At 41.4% G+C, this 21104-nt stretch overlaps 1 protein-coding gene across 1 annotated transcript in view; it reads left to right on the forward strand.

The window, feature by feature from the left end:
• Nucleotides 1-21104, forward strand: part of SHANK1 (SH3 and multiple ankyrin repeat domains 1) — a 724545-nt gene that overhangs the window by 643936 nt on the left and 59505 nt on the right. Inside the window, exons 15-16 of the mRNA XM_089655187.1 lie at nucleotides 7420-7502; nucleotides 20745-20869. Of these exons, the coding sequence (XP_089511313.1) occupies nucleotides 7420-7502; nucleotides 20745-20869 (208 nt within the window). The remainder of the gene's footprint in view (nucleotides 1-7419; nucleotides 7503-20744; nucleotides 20870-21104) is intronic.

Genomic DNA, 21104 nt, shown 5'->3' on the forward strand with positions numbered 1-21104 from the left:
TAATAGTGCCATATACTCTACATGTACAGTATATAGTTACATAGTTAGTCTGGCTGAAAAAAGACAAAAGTCCATCCAGTTCAACCAAAAAAAAAAAAAGTTATAATCCTACACCCACAGTTGATTCAGAGGAAGGCATAAAAAACCAGCAAAGCATGATCCAATTTGCTCCTGCAGGGAAAAAAATTCCTTCCTGATCCCCCGAGAGGCGATCAGATATTCCCTGGATCAACTTTACCTATAAATGTTATATCCAGTTATATTTTGTGTATCCAAGAAAGAATCCAGGGCTTTTTTAAAGCAATCCACTGAGCTGGCCAGAACCAACTCTTGAGGGAGTCTATTCCACATTTTCACAGCTCTCACTGTGAAGAAATTTTTCTGTATTTGGAGATTACATTTCTTTTCCTCCAGATGTAAAGAGTGCCCCCTTGTCCTCTGTGATGACCTCAGGGTGAATAACTCTACACCGAGTTCACTATATGAACCACTGATGTATTTATACATGGAGATCATATCCCCCCTTATGTATTTATACATGGAGATCATATCCCCCCTTATGTATTATACATGGAGATCATATCCCCCCTTATGTATTATACATGGTGATCATATCCCCCCTTATGTATTATACATGGAGATCATATCCCCCCCTTATGTATTATACATGGAGATCATATCCCCCCTTATGTATTATACATGGAGATCATATCCCCCCTTATGTATTATACATGGAGATCATATCCCCCCTTATGTATTATACATGGAGATCATATCCCCCTTATGTATTTATACATGGAGATCATATCCCCCCTTATGTATTATACATGGAGATCATATCCCCCCTTATGTATTATACATGGAGATCATATCCCCCCCTTATGTATTATACATGGATATCATATCCCCCCTTATGTATTATACATGGTGATCATATCCCCCCTTATGTATTATACATGGAGATCATATCCCCCCCCTATGTATTATACATGGAGATCATATCCCCCCTTATGTATTATACATGGAGATCATATCCCCCCCTTATGTATTATACATGGAGATCATATCCCCCCTTATGTATTATACATGGAGATCATATCCCCCCTTATGTATTATACATGGTGATCATATCCCCCCTTATGTATTATACATGGAGATCATATCCCCCCTTATGTATTATATATGGAGATCATATTCCCCCTTATGTATTATACATGGTGATCATATCCCCCCTTATGTATTATACATGGAGATCATATCCCCCCTTATGTATTATACATGGAGATCATATCCCCCCTTATGTATTATACATGGAGATCATATCCCCCCCTTATGTATTATACATGGAGATCATATCCCCCCTTATGTATTATACATGGAGATCATATCCCCCCTTATGTATTATACATGGTGATCATATCCCCCTTATGTATTATACATGGAGATCATATCCCCCTTATGTATTATACATGGAGATCATATCCCCCTTATGTATTATACATGGAGATCATATCCCCCTTATGTATTATACATGGAGATCATATCCCCACTTAGTCTCCTCTTCTCAAGAGAGAATACATTCAGTTCCTCTAATCTTTCCTCATAGCTGATCTCCTCCATGCCTCTTATCAGTTTGGTTGCCCTTCTCTGTACTTTCTCCAGTTCCCCAATGTGCTTTTTGTGAATTGGTGCCCAAAACTGAACTGCATATTCTAGATGAGGTCTTACTAATGATTTGTACCAGGGAAATGATATCTCTCTCTCTGGAGTCTATACCTCTTTTAATACAAGAGAGGATTTTGCTCGCTTTAGAAACCGCAGCTTGGCATTGCTGCCATTATTAAGCTTGTGATCTACCAGAACCCCCAGATCCTTCTCCACCATTGATCCCCCAGTTGTACCCCCCCTAGTATGTATGATGCATGCATATTCTTAGCCCCCAAGTGCAGAACGTTACATTTATCAACATTAAACCTCATTTGCCACATAGTTCCCAATTACACAGAGCAATGAGGTCGGCTTGTAAGTTGGAGACATCCTGTAAGGACGTTATTCCACGGCACAGCTTGGTGTCATCTGCAAAGACTGAAATTTGATTTTTAGAACCTATATCGTTTATAAATATATTAAAAAGTAAGGGTCCCAACACTGAACCTTGGGGTACACCACGGACACCCCTAGACCATTCAGAGTATGAATCATTAACCACTACTCTAAATACCATATTTTAGCCAGTTTTCTATCCATTTACATATGGATTTTTCCAGCCTGTAGACTTTACCTTACACATTAGCTGTGTGTTGGGAACTGTGTCAAACGCTTTTGCAAAATCCAAGTATACCACGTCCACCGCCACCCCTCTGTCCAAGTATACCACATCCACAGCCACCCCTCTGTCCAAGTATATCACGTCCACCGCCACCCCTCTGTCCAAGTATACCACATCCACCGCCACCCCTCTGTCCAAGTATACCACATCCACAGCCACCCCTCTGTCCAAGTATATCACGTCCACCGCCACCCCTCTGCCCAAGTATACCACATCCACAGCCACCCCTCTTGTCCAAGGTGGGTGTATATGTACATGTATATGGGTCTATTATATATTTATTATGTTCATGATTATGTTTGTTTGTACAGCCATATCGATTCTTTGTATATGGGCGAGGATCCTAAAGAAGCAAGTTGAGTTGTGCAAAACATGTCAATCCAGTACTCCTTTACAATATGTTGATCACATACTTCTGAAAACAGTTTTGATATGGCTTATGGTGTAGTTAAATGTATAGAGAGAGATGACATGAAGAGTCGGCAACTTGTTCTTCTGTAAGGTAGAGTGTACAAAATACATCGTCTTATTTTGGCCATTAGCGTTGTTGGTGTTGTTTTTCCCTCTATATGCTGTTAATTGTATATATTTTAAGTGTCATTTAGCCATTGTACTGAAGATTTTGGATTTTATTGATGTGCGTATTACCCATATTTTGGAACATTTAAAGCCGTGCAATATATTATTCCTCGGCCTGGATGCTTACCTTGGGGGCTGTGGAATTTTCTTCTGGTTAAATTATTGTGATGGGGATGGTGCCTTAGCAGGTGTCAAATTAGCAGCGCTATCCACGTTCTCAATCCGTTTGATTTTCAGTAGCTTAGGTGTAATTAATTGGGTATAAACTGAATGATATTTTTAAGTAGACCCTCATACTAAATTGTTGATGGTATAATGGCAAATCTGAAGGCAGTAAATGGCATGCTGAACATTCACTGCACCACAATTAGTTCAATTGTTGTATGTGAGATTTACCCTACTATGTAACTACAAGAGGTTCAGAGAGACAGTTGCTTCTGGACCCATGGCGTCAGAAAGCCTAAGCTGAAGTGTATGGCAATCCAAACCCCCTTTTAATCATTATCATTATTTGAATTAGAAGAGTGGGGGAGGATTAGACCCCCTGTACGGTTTTACGATATCTGGGGCACCAATAGAAAGCTGAGAGGGTTTGTAGCATTCCCCTACTCTAATTTAAAAGCAGTGTTTTAGTTTTTTGCTTATATATATATACTGTATTGCCAAAAGTATTGAGACACCCCTCCAAAACATTGGATTCAGGTGTTTCAAAAACCACCAGGGCCACAGGTATATAAAATCAAGCACCTAGGCATGCAGACTGCTTCTACAAACATTTGTGAAAGAATGGGTCGCTTTCAGGAGATCAGTGACTCCAAGCGTGGTCCCGTGATAGGTGGCCCCCTGTACAATAAGTCCATCCGGGACATTTCCTGGCTACTAAATATTCCACGCTCAACTGTTAGTGGGATTATAACAAAGTGCAGGCAACTGGGAACAACAGCAACTCAGCCACCAAGTGGTAGGCCACGTAAAATGACAGAGCGGGGTCAGCGCATGCTGAAGCGCACAGAGCGCAGAAGTCACCAACTATCTGCAGAGTCAATAGCTAAAGACCTCCAAACTTGGTGTGGCCTTCAGATTAGCACAACAACAGTGCGTAGAGAGCTTCATGGAATGGGTTTCCATGGCCGAGCAGCTGCATCCAATCCTTATATCACCAAGTGCAATGCAAAGCATCGGATGCAGTGGTGTAAAGCACGCCACCACTGGACTTTAAAGCAGTGGAGGCGTGTTCTCTGGAGTGAATGGTGCTTCTCTGTCTGGCATTCTGATGGCCATGTCTGGGTTTGCCAGGAGAGTGGTACTTGTCTGACTGCATTGTGCCAAGTGTAAAGTTTGGTGGAGGGGGGATTATGGAGTGAGGTTGTTTTTTAGGGGTTGGGCTTGGCTCCTTAGTTCCAGTAAAGGGAACTCTTTAGGCGCCAGCACACCAAGACATTTTGGACAATTTCATGCTCCCAACTTTGTGGGAAGAGTTTGGGTATGGCCAACATGACTGCGCACCAGTGCACAAAGCAAAGTCCATTAAGACATGGAAGAGTGAGTTTGTGGTGGAGGAACTTGACTGGCCTGCACAGAGTCCTGACCTAAACTTGACAGAACACCTTTGGGATGATTTAGAGTGGAGACTGCGATCCAGTCCTTCTCCCCAACATCAGTGCCTGACCTCACAAATACACTTCTGGAAGAATGGTCAAACCTTCCCATAGACACCCTCCTAAACCTTGTGGACGGCCTTCCCAGAAGAGTTGAAGCTGTTATAACTCCAAATGGTGGGCCAACTCAATATTGAACCCTACGGACTTAGACTGGGATACCATTAAAGTTCATGTGCGTGTAAAGTCAGGGGGACCAATACTTTTGGCAATATAGTGTATATGTAACGCTGGCCATACATGTAATGATATTATTTTTCTTTTTTTCCTCACTATAACATTTTATTGAACAGATTTTTGTAGTTACAAGTGTGTGAAAGAAAATGTACAATTAGAAAGGAATGGATTGATGATCTGTATAACAATTATTTTGATGAAAGGAACGTATCTTCTAGTCGCTTGTAATAACTTGTGATAAATATAAACTTGTAATTAAATGTGATCATTTTCATGGAAAAAGAGCAATACATCCTGTTGAAAAATTCATTCAAATTTAAATAATTCTTTTCTTTGTTGTTAAATGATCATTTAAAACCTGGCGATTGCTTGAAACCATTCAATCTATATTTGATTATTTATTTATTGAGATCAATATAATACAAGTAAAGTATTAAAGGAGCAATACCGCAAGCTAATCATGTGTGTGTTACCATTAAAACAAAAAACTTTTATTTTACTTTTTTTTTTAATAATTTGGAATTATATTTGTATGTGAGAGCAGGCAATCTTTCTCATTACTTACATGGATTCTGCTTTCAACTTTGCAGTGTTACACAGTAATTGTGCTTTACTACCTGTGACGGTAGTGACTTTGGGTGGGGGGCCCATGGAACCCAGCTCACTTTGGAGAGGTGGGGAGACCCCTGTCCCAGCTCCCCATATCCCTCTTATGTGTAAGTCACCCTGTGCCTGTTAGGGGTACAGGGTGGAATGTCCTGATATTGTGTAGACATGTATAGGTGGGGTGTGGGGGTTGTTCATTGTATGTATGCCATGTGGTGCATCCCATTATTCTATTGTGTGTCTTGCTTGGGAGCAAACTATTATGGGATGTATGTGTTTGTGTATTGGCTTGGTGGGGGGTGTTTCTGGCAGCCCTTCCCCCTGATGGGACTGCCTGCTGATGTGTTTCTTATTGCTAGATTTGGTTTGCCCCACCCTGTGTCCTTATGCAGGGAGGTGGGTTGTTCTCTTAAATGTTTATATCTTGTGTCTTTGTTAAAATAAATAGTCTGTTTCCTGATTTTAGTTCAAGAGTGGTGTCCGTGGATCTGTGTTCGGACAGGGAAGTGGGAGTTTAAGAAAAATACCCTAGTGCAGTCGGGGTCCGGTTCCGTTACACTACCCCTTCTCACAATAAAAAATCAATGCACTCCCTAAGTGGCTGGTACTTTGTCTGAACAATTGTTAAGCGGGATACATGGGGGAAACTGAGATAAAAACCAAGCTCCTTCTAGTGGTTATCTTCAGATCTCCATATTTAAAGTGTAACTAAAGGCAAATCTTTTTTTTGGACTTGACAGGCAAGGGATCAGAATCCTTGTTAAGTTTTTATTGCTGTCTGTGCCCCTATTAGGGAGATTCACTCTTTCTATTTGTCCTGTTTAACATCAATATTGAAAGTAAAAGAAAATCCCAAATTTTGGATTGTCCCCAGAAAAGTAATAGAAATTCTTCCAATGGGGACACTAGTTGTGGTGACCTGTGCCCCCCCCCCAAGGAATACCCTTCATTTGAAGGGATTTCCACTGACGTCCTGTTTTGGCTATGGGACAAGAAGCCAAGGGAAATCTCCACAATAGGACACAGATGGCATATAATAAACTGTCAGGGGTTACAACCTTCTATTACTCTATCCAAAATGAAAAAAAAAGTTTTGCCTATAGTTCAACTTTAATACAGTAACAGAAATCTGAAAGAACATTATCTGCCCCATCTCTGCCCATTGGTACTTAGGGGCCCATTTATGCTGTATCTGAGTTGACCAGGTTTTGGGGTTCCCATTGGCTGTTACATAGACTTGGATATTGCTCAGTTCTAGGGTAGATGAAAAGCTGGAGGCATTGTCCATGATGCTTCAGACATGCTCTTGGTTTGTAATATCCAATCATTTCGGCTCTTTATCTAACCAGCACTGGGATATGCAGCATTTTTTACCCATTTCCTCTTGATATTATAAGGGCAAGAAGTGAAGAGTATGTCCTCTCTCTGAGCCTGGCTCCATATTATGAACCATGAGCAAACTCAGGAGATCAAAAAGCTATCTATCTCTTTATATGCCTTTGTACTTGGGTTAAATATCTTGATACTTGGGTAGTAGTAGATCTAAAATTTGTTCTTGCACAGGGAACTTTTAGTGCCATTATTTACCTCTGACAGTATGTATAACGCATTAGAGACCTTTGTGACCCATGATAAATGCTTATTGGCCCTTGCTCAGGCTAACAAGGTCTGATGAATTGGATGCCACTTACTTGTGAGGGTGCAGGCTGGAGAAAGTTTCATCCAGACCCAAAGCACGCAGTAGAAATAGGAAAAAAAGGAAAAGATACCCTGACCTCCGCACACCTCGCTGGCCCAAGTGGTTAGCAGCCTCTTGATTCATCCAAGCCATGGCCTCAAAGATGTTTTGCCTCTCTTTTACTTGCTAACGACTCTACTCAGACGAGGTGTGCAGCGGCCAGGCTATCTCTTCCTATCTTTACAGGCCTTTGGCTAAAATCCAGTACCTATGTATGAATTTCGCTTTGTTGCTTGGGTTGGCTGTAATTGTTCCATTATCTTTTGCACCAGGGCCCTGTGAATTAGTGACAACTCTGGCTGTAGCCACTAACGCTGCTCTTCTTCTTTCAGTGACTACATCATTAAAGAAAAGACTGTGCTGCTGCAGAAGAAAGACAGCGAAGGATTCGGCTTTGTGCTGAGGGGAGCGAAGGGTGAGGAAATCTCTATTATAATTACTAGGGGTGTCCTGTGTCTCCCTGCTCTGCTGGACTGAGACCGAGTACCTCTCTCCATAGAGAAGTGCGAAGGCATGTTTTCCTGTAACAAGTACAAATGACCAAGATTAAGCCAACCGCATACAAGAAGTGAAAGATCTCATCTGTATAACACCTCAAAGAATGACAACCATAGGTACCACTTTAGTCCGCCTGGTTGATGATTGAGAGCTCCGTTCTATCCAAATCAATCATTACACAGGACTGCAGAGCTGTATGATTGGGAGTCATGCATTTTTCTGTCCTGAGCTGATTATGAAAGGCGCTTTCTCTCTACAAAACCTCTAATGGCTGGAATAATTCTTATTTTTCAGTGGTACATCTATTTAAAGAGTTGCTGTATTAATGACTACAACTCCTTTTGTCATCCACTCTCCCCCAAAGCATTCTTTAAAGTAGAGCCAACGCCGATTTTACAGCACACAGACACTGACTCCCTGTTGCATAAATGTGAATGAGATGGTTAAAGATGGCTTCACTTCCTGTTTTCTACCTGTAGAGAACTTCTGAGATGGGTTTCGCCCTTTTCATGGTTTAATTGTAGAGGCCTCTACGGTTCTCTACAGGTGGAAAATAGGAAGTGAAGCCATCTTTAACCACTTGCCTACCGGGCACTTATACCCCCTTCCTTACCAGGCCAATTTTCAGCTTTCAGCGCTGCCGCACTTTGATTGACAATTGCGCGGTCATGCAACATTGTACCCATATGAAATTTTGATCATTTTTTTCTCACAAATAGAGCTTTCTTTTAGTGGTATTTAATCGCCACTGGGCGCTTTACTTTTTGCGCTATAAATTAAAAAAAGTGCAAAAAATTTGAAAAAAAAAAAAAGTTTATTTGTATCTTTTATAAAATTTTTCAAACAGGTATTTTTTCTCCTTCACTGATTTGCATTGATGAGGCGGCACTGATGGGCACTGATAGGCGGCACTGATGGGCACTGATAGGCAGCACTAAAGGGCACTGATAGGCAGTACTAATGAGGTGGCATGGATAGGCGGCACTGATAGACAGCACTAATTAGGGGTCACGGATAGGCGGCACTGATATGCAGCACTGATAGGCGGCACTGATAGGTGACACTGATGATGGGTACTGATAGACGGCACTGACTGGCATCACTTCTGGGCACTGACTGGTGGCACTGACTGGCACAACCCCTGGGCACTGACTGGTGGCACTGACTGGCAGCACTGCTGGGCTGCACTGGTGGGTGGCACTGGTGGGCAGCACTGGTGGGTGGGCACAGGTGGGTGGCACTGGTGGGCACAGGTGGGTGGGCACAGGTGGGTGGCACTGCTGGGCACATGTAGGTGGCACTTCTGGGCACAGGTAGGTGGCACTGCAGAGTGGCACAGGTGGGTGCACTGCTGGGCACAGGTGGGGGCACTGCTGGGCACAGGTGGGGGCACTGCTGGGAACGGGTGGGCGGGGCTAGTGGGCGCACTGCTGGGCGGAACTTGCGGGTGTCACTGCTGGGCACCGATCATCAGGGCACTGATCATCAGTGCCCTGATGATCGGTGCCGATCCCCGCTCTGACAACTGCCGGTTCTCGGCAGTACTTTCCTCACGATCTGACAGCGTGAGGAAAGTGCAGCCGAGAACCGGCACTTGCATTTCCCTGTCATCAGCGTGTCATTGGACACCGCTGATCACGTGGTAAAAGGCCGGTGGGATCGGCCTTTCACCACATCACGTGATCAGCTGTGTCCGTAGGACACAGCGATCACGGAGATCGCCGGGTGCGCGCCCCCTGGGGCGCGCAGGAGAGCGCGTTCTGGGAGGACGTCATATGACGTCCACTCAGAACTGGCCGGCCGCGGTGAAGCCGTCATTCGGCTATGCGCGGTCGGCAAGAGGTTAATTTATGCAGCAGGGAGTCGGTGTCTGTCGGCCACCATTTTGTTGAAGTCTGCTAGAGCAGTGTTTTTCAACCTTTTTTTCAGTCAAGTCACCCTTTAAAATTATGGACAGTCCCGAGGCACCCTTTAAAATTATGGACAGTCCCGAGGCACCCTTTAAAATTATGGACAGTCCCGAGGCACCCTTTAAAATTATGGACAGTCCCGAGGCACCCTTTAAAATTATGGGCATTCCTGAGGCACCCTTTAAAATTATGGACAGTCCTGAGGCACCCTTTAAATATATGGACAGTCCTGAGGCACCCTTTAAAATTATGGACATTCCTGAGGCACACTATTCTATAATGGGTTACCTCAAGACTGTCCATAATTTTAAAAGGGCACCCCATTCTAAAATGTGAAAAACTATTCTAATAGTTTTATATAACGCAGCAACATCCACACATGTAGGACAGCCAACATTAGAGGTGATTTATTCTTCCAAAGGAAATACACTTTTGCACACTATTACTGACTGGTATTACAGTGTTTCTCTTCTTCCCCAGTTTTTATCCATCACTCAGCTAATGTGACCCCAGAACTGATGGAGAGGGGCAGGGAAGGGGCAAACTAGGATGCTGTGCAGGCAGCTTACATCCTCCTTAGCCCTTATCAACTGATGACATCATTGGTTGTCAGGATGCTGGCGGCTAGAAGGTCGTAATGGTGCACAATGAAAACTTATGGCTTTGTGTAACTAGCAGGCAGGCTTGTTCCACCCACTGACTTGTATACAAATTTTGTGCAATTTTTAGACATTTTGACAAGGCACCCCCAAAGAAACCTCAAGGCACCCCATGGTGCCTGGGCACCCTGGTTGAGAAAGGCTGTGCTAGAGCGTGACAAGTTGATCCTGTCTGTCTTGCACCAGTCTATTCATATGCTGATCTGAGTGATTTAGGTTTGAGGGGCATTCAAGTAGTACTATTTTCATTGTTCAAGGCCAATTTTTGTTTCATTTTGGATAGAGTAAGGGATGGTTATAACCCTTGTCAGATTTTGTTAACCATTTATGCTCCACGGGGTAGATTTCTCTTCACATGCTGTCCTATAGCCACAACAGGAAATGAGGGAAATCCTTGGTTGCCACCAGGGTCACCAGAACAGGTGTCACCATTGGAAGATTTCCTCTCAATTCCTGTTCTGGGATTTTCTTTTACTGTCACTCTCAGTGATAATGACCACCAAAGCAAACTGAGAGGGAAGATGATCACTAGGACAAAAAGAAAGGGTGAATCTCCTTATCCTCCCTGGCGGTATTCCCGAGTGTAGCTCCGGGTAAAGTTTCAGTACCACAAGCGGTAACCCCGAGCTACACTCGGGATTACCATGCGGCGCTGCTCCGCGATCCCTCGGTCACATACCTTGTCCTGCGCTCCCGCGATGTCCCCCCTGCAGTGTCCCCGGCAATGTAATCCGGCGGATGCCGGCATCTGTCTTCTGGGTTCCATTCCCTGCGACGTCGGGACATACGGGGGATGAAACGGCGGGAAATTTAAAAATGACAAAAAATGACATTCACAAAATTCACTAAAATCACATAGTAAAACATTACTGTATCAATCCATTTCACATACATTTTGTCCCGAGTGCTTTGTCCTGTGCCCTGCCTGCAATTTGACTGTTCTTTCTGCCTGGAAACTGAGAAACGTCCATGGCGTCCAAAAAGCGTCCCTTTAGGTCAAAAGCGGTTTTAGACCAACTAGAGAACAGCGATAGTAAATCAGAACCACTTGCAGAATTGAGTGATAATGATTTGTGGGGAAATTCGTCATCAGCCACTGAAAACGATTTTGCGACTTTGCTCAGTGATGTGCGAACTTGGCGCTATATTTCAAATTTCAGTGTTTTTGGTTTGATTATATTATTTAATTAAATGTATTATTATTATATTATTATTTTTTATGATTATTTATTAAATTATAATTTATGATCTCGTGTTTCAAGTTTTATCATACCCGGGATGTTTACTAGACTCTTGTTCGGACAGATTTCAGTGAGTTATTCCTAAGAATTACAGCCTACAATATAAAATGCCAAATTTCCATGCAAAATAATGGTACCGCTTTCAGCACCAAAAATCGGAAATAATCATACCGCCAGGGAGGTTGATAGGCAAACAGGCAGCAATAAAAACTTGACAAGTGTTCTAATCTAGTCTATTTCCTATCCAAAACCAAACAGTTCTCAACATTTCGAGACCCATACTTCTAAAGTTTTTCAGGTTACATTAAAGTTGAATGAAGTTTTTATTTTAACCAAAATGTTTTAACATTAAAGTTTATTCATTATAACCAAAATGTTTTAACATTAAATTTTAATGAATAAATAATTATAAATGCTCTTCCACTTTTGACCTTTTGTGTCCAATTTGACCTTAGTCATTGGTATGATATCATTCAGAAATTTTAGATTTTCTATAAAAAAAAAAAGAAAGTTATTGGTAGTAAATATAAAACAATATTTAATGCAAAAGACTCAGAAAGTAGACTTCTACAATTTACTCATCTTCCTACTAATTCAGAGCTTTAACACACACAGTCCAATAATTTTTTTGTAGAAATACAAAATATTTAGCTTTTTATCATTTTATATCCTTCAAATGCATCTTAACAAAACATGGAGGCTTTTACTGCTAAGTTCACTTCCACCTGGCTGTTAGATTGACCCTTTTGATTCAGTAAATTGGACCACTGATCTGAAATAAGTATCCAAATTATAAGTTCTGACTTTTGTTTGCACTTTCCTGATCTGCATTCTTTCCAGATAAGTGAATCGGTTTGTCAGCATAATAGCTAGGCAATTTATATTTTCAGATGAAGGTCAACAATGGAAGCTTCCATATTTTTTTCCTGACATGTATACTTTAACCCTGCAGATCTATGTGCTTTTCTTGGGATGCAAATAAATAGTAAAAGCACTTGCCTTCTAAAATGTCTACCAAAATCTAGTGCTTGTCAAAAATGAAATAGAACTTGCCTCATTACATAGTTTGATTTACCTGACTAATTCCAGATCTTAACCCCTTGAGGACCGTATGATTTTGGAACGCCAAAAGAATCAATTTTTTTGTTTTTAAAGTTCGTACACTTCAGTTGCTGTAACTAAGCCATTTCATGAAATAATTGGCAAAAAGCTACATCCATTTGTTGTTTGTTGATAAGAACTAATATTTTGACTCAAACCAAAAAAAAAAGAGTTTTAAGTTCTTAATCAGATGATACACGCAATTAAAAACATGGGACAAATACGTCCCTTGGTTCTCAAAGGGTTAAAAGACGATCTATAGTCTTAAAAAAAAAACTAAGATTAAACTATCTCAGTTGCTGACTTTTGCCAAAATTTGCCAGATTTGTAAAGTGTCCAAGTAATGGTGTAATATGAAAAAAAAAGCAAACCATCCAATATCAATAAGAGCTTTGGACTAAAATTGTCTTTTGCAATAAGTAGAATTTGTTGTGGCTGTATTACCTAAAATGATGATGTTTAGATCATGCCAACAAGTTATTTTCAGATTGCAATGAATTATGAATTTTATTCTGAACAGGTGCCCAATGGTGTCTGTATATCATTTCAATTACCCATTAATTGCCTTCTGTGTGGAGTTGGATCCCCCAAACTGACTGCATAGAGCAAGCAGTAGGACCTTACTGTGACGATGGAGCTTGGACATGGTTACTCCATGCCACTGTCCAATAGGGCATCTCTTTGTTGATTGCTGAAGACTTAACTGAAATTGAGGAGGTGGAGAATATGCCACAACTTAAAATTTTGAGTGCAGTTGAACCCTTCTGCTTGCTAAGTGAGATTGGCTTGGTGAAATTGTACTTGGAGGTAATACCTATATGATGTGATGTTCATTTTATTTTTCTTAAAGTAACCCTGTCACTATTGTAGGCTTTTAATAATAAGGCAGCAAATGGAGAGTGTTAAATCATAGTTTGTCACTGGTGCTGCTCTCTCTCCTTAGAAAACGTTCAACAGCTTAGGTCTGACACTTGAGGGTGTTGATTCCCTGGGTGCCTTACAGCTCTCATAGGATCCCCTCTTTGACCCCCACCCATTACAGAACACAGTTGTGACATGGAGATGAGCATGAACAACCAGTGAGAGCTGTGGAAGATCCAGGAGATCAACAATCCCTAAAATATTGGCTTCTCAGCAGATTTGCAGAAAAGATTTCTAAGGATCAGCACTGGCAGCAAGGAAAGTTACATATATGTATTGAAATATATTTTTAAATATATTGAATACGGCCAAAATTATAGCATTTCAAATATATGTCAATATGTCTGGGAAGAATATTTTTAGAATATATTTAAATATATTTTTCTTTCATGTGGGTATATATATATATATATATATATATATATATATATATATATATACATACATACATACAGGGGAAACTCAAAAAACTAGAATATCGTGCAAAAGTTCATTTATTTCAGTAATGCAACTTAAAAGGTGAAACTAATATATGAGATAGACTCATTACATGCAAAGCAAGATAGTTCAAGCTGTGATTTGTCATCATTGTGATGATTATGGCTTACAGCTCATGAAAACCCCAAATCCACAATCTCAGAAAATGCGAATATTACATGCAATCAATAAAACAAGGATTGCACTTAGAACACTATCGGACCTCTGAAAAGTATAAGCATGCATATGTACTCAGTACTTGGTTTGGGCCCCTTTTGCAGCAATTACTGCCTCAATGCGGCGTGGCATGGAAGCTATCAGCCTGTGGCACTGCTGAGGTGTTATGGAAGACCAGGATGCTTCAATAGCGGCCTTCAGCTCTTCTGCATTGTTAGGTCTCATGTCTCTCATCTTTCACTTGGCAATGCCCCATAGATTCTCTTTGGGGTTCAGGTCAGGCGAGTTTGCTGGCCAATCAAGCACAGTAATCCAATGGTCATTGAACCACGTTTTGGTGCTTTTGGCAGTGTGGGCGGTGCCAAGTCCGGCTGGAAAATTAAGTCAGCATCCCTATAAAGCTTGTCTGAGGAAGGAAGCAGGAAGTGCTCCAAAATCTCCTGGTAGACGGCTGCATTGACCCTGGACTTAATGAAGCACAGTGGACCAACATCAGCAGATGACATGGCTCCCCAAATCAACACAGACTGTGGAAACTTTCCACTGGACTTCAAGCATCTTGCAGTGTGTGCCTCTCCATTCTTCCTCCATACTCTGTGTCCTTGGGCCTCTCCATTCTTCCTCCATACTTGGGGAGCTTGTGCCTCTCCATTCTTCCTCCATACTCGGGGTCCTTGGTTTCCAAATGACATGCAAAAGTTGCTCTCATCAGAAAAGAGGACTTTGGACCACTGAGCAACAGACCAGGTCTGTTTTTCTTTAGCTCAGGTAAGATGCGTCTGACGTTGTTTGTTGTTCAGGAGTTGCTTGACAAGAGGAATACGACATTTGAAGCCCATGTCCAGGATCTGTCTGTGTGTGGTGGTTCTTGATGCACTGACTCCAGCCTCAGTCCACTCCTTGTGAAAGTCCCCAACACTTTTGAATGGCCTTTTCATGACAATCCTCTCCAGGCTGCAGTCATCCCTGCTGCTTGTGCACCTTTTTCTTCCACACTTTTCCCTTCTACATAACTTTCTATTAATGTGCTTTGATACAGCACTTTGGGAACATCCAACTTCTTTTGAAATTACCTTTTGAGGCTTTCCCTCCTTATGGAGGGTGTCAATGATGGTGTCAGGTCAGCAGTCTTTCCCATGATTGTGATTCCTACTGAACCAGACTGAGAGACCATTTAAAGGCTCAGGAACCCTTTGCAGGTCTTATGGCTTAATTAGCTGATTAGAGTTGGACACTTTGAGCCGAGAATATTGCACCTTTTCACAATATTCTAATTTTCTGAGATTGTGGATTTGGGGTTTTCATGAGCTGTAAGCCATAATCATCACAATGATGACAAATCCCGGCTTGAACTATCTTGCTTTGCATGTAATGAGTCTACCTCATATATTAGTTTCACCTTTTAAGTTGCATTACTGAAATAAATGAACTTTTGCACTGTATTTTAATTTTTCGAGTTTCCCCTGTATGTATATATATATATATATATATATATACCCACATGAAATAAAAATATATTTGAAATATATTATAAAAATATTCTTCCCAGACATATTGACATATATTTGAAATGCTATAATTTTGGCCGTATTCAATATATTTAAAAATATATTTCAATACATACATACACGTATATATATATATATATACTGAATGTTGCTGAAATGCATTTTTTATATAATACAAAATATATGAAAAATATTTTTTAAAATATTTAAAAAATAATATATTATTCAGATTTTTTTAAACATATAAAAGTCATTTTAACATATATTTTTACATATATTTGTAAATGCATTCCAAAAATGTAGATTAAATGTATTTTTAAAGACATACAGTATATTTGAAAATGTATTTTTAAAAATATTTTTCATATATTTTGTAATAAAAATGCATTTCAACATACAGTATATATATATATATTTATTGAAATATATTTTGAAATATATTGAATATGGCCAAAATTGCACTTCAAATATAGGTCAATATATTTTGGAAGAATATTTTTAAAATATATTTAAAATATATTTTTCTTCCATGTGGGTATATACTGTCCTTTTATGGCCATGGCTATTTTTACAGCTTACTATACCAAAAGTGTCATTTTAAAGTGTAAGTTCAATTTATAACTAGAAATATAAAAGTTAAGGTAACACCCTCCCCAATCTAAATTGCTCTGATCCATCCAGGAAGCCTTGAACGTGAAATATGAACAAAGAATATCCCTCTATAATGTGTGCTTATCTCTATCCAGAGCACTAAGGGCCATTTCTGTCTGCTGCCTTGTTCCTCTGCTCTAAGTATGAACCACTTCCTGACACCAAGAGAAAAATGTAGATTGACAGCCTCAGCTTTGTTCCTGTGTGCTCTGTGAAGGAGGGTTTGTCCCTTCCCTCCAATCAGATCTCAGAGCTCTCTTGATATAACTTCAGCTCTCTGCCCCCTGCTTTTCAGAGCTGAGATATCTTGTGTAAATTCTGCACTTTGAATGGATGAAGGGGAAGGAAGGCTATAGATAAATAAGTACAACTCAGGTAGTAGGATTTGTTTCACCTCTGTGTATCACCTGAGGCCAGTCACTTCACTAAGTATATGTGAGGGTTTACAACCACTTTAACCTCTTGGCGCTGGCCGAACGCAAACATGCGGCCTCCCGGCGTCTGGGCCTAGATGCCAAGCGGCCGCACATTTGCGTTTTATTAAAAAAAAATATGTGCTGAGAGCGTGCACCCTGTGCGATCCCAGCACACATGTCTGGTACTCACGGAAAGGTCCCGATCTCCTCTTTCGATCGGGACCTTTCCCAATCATGTGACCGCCGTGACGGTGTGTCATGGCGGTCACATGACCCTAAATCCCGCCCTGCCTCCCAGCTTCTGAAACCCTTAAAGGGCCGGGAGGTGCCGGCGCCAAGGGGTTAAGGAAAGAAGAGCAGGGCTTCCAAATCCCAGGACCGCCGCACCAGCTGCATGGACAGTCACAGCTATTAACCCACAGAGGAAAGTACAGCAGGGACCAGGGAGGGTATAGGGTATTCGTTCACCTTTTCATATTTTTGTGAACAGATGAACTTACACTTTAAATTGTAAACCCAGTCACTAAAATGTCATATAATATTTAGCATGAACATATCTTCAACCTCTTAAAATTGGCTGCTTTCCTTAAAATAATAACTGGTGATGCCCCTAGGAAGACTCCTTGTTCAGGAACTTTTTAATAGGGTGACAATGCTCTGTTCCTGTCTTCCAATTGTGCTCCTGCATTGTCACCCTGTCATAAAGGCTTCCGATGGAGACTACAAGTGGTCGTACTGGCATTCACGGAGCAGGAATGTACCACCTTTATCACCATCAGGAATCCCACTTTGAGCAATGACATGCAACTATTGCTGGAGTGCATGTCTATAGACTGGAAGTGGCCATGAAAGGGCTGAAGGAGATCAGCAACACTGAGATACAAACAAAGATGAACTAAAAACAGCACAGTGGCTAATAGGTTAGCACTGCCACCTGGCAGTTCTAGGGCCGTTAGTTTGAATCCAAATCACAGCACCACCTGCCTGGAATTTGCATGTTCTCCCTCTGCCTGCATGGGTGTCCTCCGGGTGCTCTGGTTTCCTCCCATACACAAAGACATGCTGGTAGGTTAATTGGATCCTGTCTAAATTGACCCATTTTGGTGGAGGGTCAGTGATGGTCTGGGGAGGCATGTCCATGGAGGCATGCACAGACTTCTACAGGCTAGACAATGGCACCCTGACTGTCATTAGGTATTGGGATGGAATCCTTGGACCTATTGTCAGACCGTACGCTGGTGCAGTGGGTCCTGGGTTCCTCCTGGTGCACGACAATGCTCGGGCAAGAGTGTGCAGGCAGTTCCTGGAGGATGAAGGAATTGATACCATTGAATGGCCCCCACGCTCACCTGACCTAAATCCAATAGAACATCTCTGGGATGTCATGTTTTGGTCCATCCAACGCCGACAGGTTGCATCTCAGACTGTCCAGGAGCTCAGTGATGCCCTGGTCCAGATCTGTCTAAATTGGCCCTAGTATGTGTATGTATGAATATAAGTTAGGGTCCTTTGATTGTACGCCCCTTGAGGGTTAGGGACTGATGTGAATGTGCTATATATATATACATGTAAAGCACTGCGTAAATTGATGGCGCTATATAAGTACCTGCAATAAAAAGGGTAAACTGGTATAGAAATTTCTAAAGGAAAAAAAAAAACAAACAAAATATCATCCATTTAAAGTTATCATCTCCTTTATTTATTTCAGGTAATTATATAGCGCCAGGGGTGGACTGACCATTTGGAAACTCGGGCACTGCCAGTAGGGTCAGTAGGGGGCCCCATGAGATGCCCCTGGTACCTTTTTCATAGGCTTTTTTGAGTTTGGGTAAGGACACAGGGGCTTCATGATCCCCTATTGCCCAGGGGCCCCATGAGTTGTCAGTCCACCCCTGTATAGCACCATCAATTTACGCAGTGCTTTACATATATATTTTACATGCACATCAGTCCCTAACCCTCAAGGGGTGTACAATCTAAGGTCCCTAACTCACATCATACATACACATACTAGGACAAACAAAATGAAACCAGCGCTCGAGTCCTCATGCAGACCAAAGGATATTCGGAATGCCAAACGAAGAGGTGCTGCCCTTCAAAGATCGGGAAATCTGGACACAGGTAGACAAAAGCAGACAAGGGCGCACGCTCATCGTGCATTACCATGGTACACCACGTATTTATTGTGTAAAAAAATAGATATATACTCACAAACAAAAAGGAAATAAAAGCAGGATAAGTGGTCCGCAATAGCAGTCAATACAATACTGTGCCCTTAATAGGGATAAGTTGACGTGTTTCAGGAGACGAACCCCCTTCCTCAGAGTATATATCTATTTTTTTACACAATAAATACGTGGTGTACCACGGTAATGCATGATGAGAGTGCGCCCTTGTCTGCTTTTGTATACACATACTAGGGCCAATTTACACAGAATCCATTTAACCTACCAGCATGTTTTTTTTGGATTGTGGGAGGAAACGCACCTGGAATACCCAGAGGAAACCCACGCAGGCACAGGGAGAACATGAAAACTCCAGGCAGGTGGTGCTGTGGCCGGGATTTCAACCAACAACTCTAGTACTGCCAGGCGGAAGTGCTAACCACCGAGCCACTGTGCTGCCTTTAACTGTAAAGCTGGCCATACACCGATCAAAATCATTTAACCTCCTTATCGGTTTTCCTGAGTGTAGCTCGGGGTAAAATTTCAATACCAAGAGTGGTAACCCCGAGCTACACTCGGGCTTACCATGCGGCGTTGCTCAGGGGGTCCCTGCAGCGCTTACCTTGTCCTTCGCTCCCATGATGTGTCCCCTGCAGCGTCCCCGGCCATCTCCTCTGGCCGATGCCAGCATCCGGCTTCCGTGTTCCGGTCCCTGTGACGTTGGGACGTACAGGCGCCGGAACCGGCGGGAAATTTGAAATTTTTAAAAAATGTCATTTTTGCTGTCATTGCTGTTTCAAACCATTTCACATATATTTTGTCCCGAGTGCTTTGTCCTGCACCCTGCCTGCATTTTTACTGTTCTTTCTGCCTGGAAACTTAGAAAAGTCCATGGCGTCCAAAAAGCGTCCCTTTATGTCAAAAGCGGTTTTAGACCGGCTAGAGAACAGCGATAGTAAATCAGAACCACTTGCAGAATTGAGTGATAATGATTCGTGGGGGAAATTCGTCATCAGACACTGAAAACGATTTTGAGACTTTGCTCAGTGATGTGTGAATTCGCCTCTGTATTTCAAATTTCAGTGTTTTTGGTTTGATTATATTATTGAATTAAATTTATTATTATTATATTATTATTTTTTATGATTATTTATTAAATTATAATTTATGATTTCATGTTTCAAGTTTTATCATACCTGGGATGTTTACTAGATTCGTACAGATTTCAGTGAGTTATTCCTAAATATTACAGCCTACAATAAAAAACTACATATTTCCATGCAAAAAAATGGTACCGCTTTCAGCACAAAAAATCGGAAAGAATCAGACCGCCAAGGAGTTTAAGCAGGCATCAGCGGAATTTTGATCAGTATGTGGTTGTTCACGCTTGAAAGGAATCGATCATTTGATCAACTTTTGTCAAGGGAACATGTTTGAAATTTTTTATTACTCAATGGCCGCTGCTGTGTCAGATTACAATGTCCTGGTGGAGGTAGGGATTCCTCCATGCAGTTTGTGTGGATGGAGGAATCCGATAGATCTTTTATGTTCTGTCTACTGGCAGTGTATGGAAAGCTGCAGTCAGTTACAGTATGGGGCAGGAGGTGCAGCTTACACGTTTTATATTTTAATTCTGGAAACTTATGACTTTCTGACCAATGGGGACTGCCATGGGACATAAGAAGTGTATCGTGCCGCAAAAGTAAAATAAAATAAAAAATAATACAAATGACCCAATATTCCGACCTTGGCAATATTTGAACAAAGTTTTTTTTTTTTACTCTTTTACTGAAACAAAAAGAACAGCTGAATTGATATCAAAATCCTGATTTTTCAAAAGGTCATTTAAGGTCACAGCCTGGAAAGCATAGAAACTGATGTCATGCAACTAAAGAATAATTTATAGTAATATGGTTATCATGTTTCATTGCAGCACAAACCCCAATTGAAGAATTCACTCCAACTCCAGCCTTCCCAGCGCTCCAGTACCTGGAAAGTGTGGATGAAGGAGGAGTGGCCTGGCGAGCAGGGCTGCGGATGGGAGACTTTTTAATTGAGGTACCCATATACCCATTAAAATCACTTTCCTTTTGTCTGGAAAATGAAACAATACAATAAACATTACATAGTCAAACCAGAACTTTATTGTCTTTTCTGGGTATTAGGTAACCATTGCTTCTCTATAGCCACTGTAAAATGTAGGTTTACCTTTTGAAACATATTTGCTACTCAATCTTTTTTTGTCTCACAAATATCTTTATTCTTTTAGGGAAACTTCAGTAGATATAGACAT

This window comes from Staurois parvus, unplaced genomic scaffold (assembly GCF_062004578.1).
Source record: "Staurois parvus isolate SC_StPar_1 unplaced genomic scaffold, SC_StPar_1.0 ptg000827l, whole genome shotgun sequence".
NCBI classification, from domain to species: Eukaryota; Metazoa; Chordata; class Amphibia; order Anura; family Ranidae; genus Staurois; species Staurois parvus.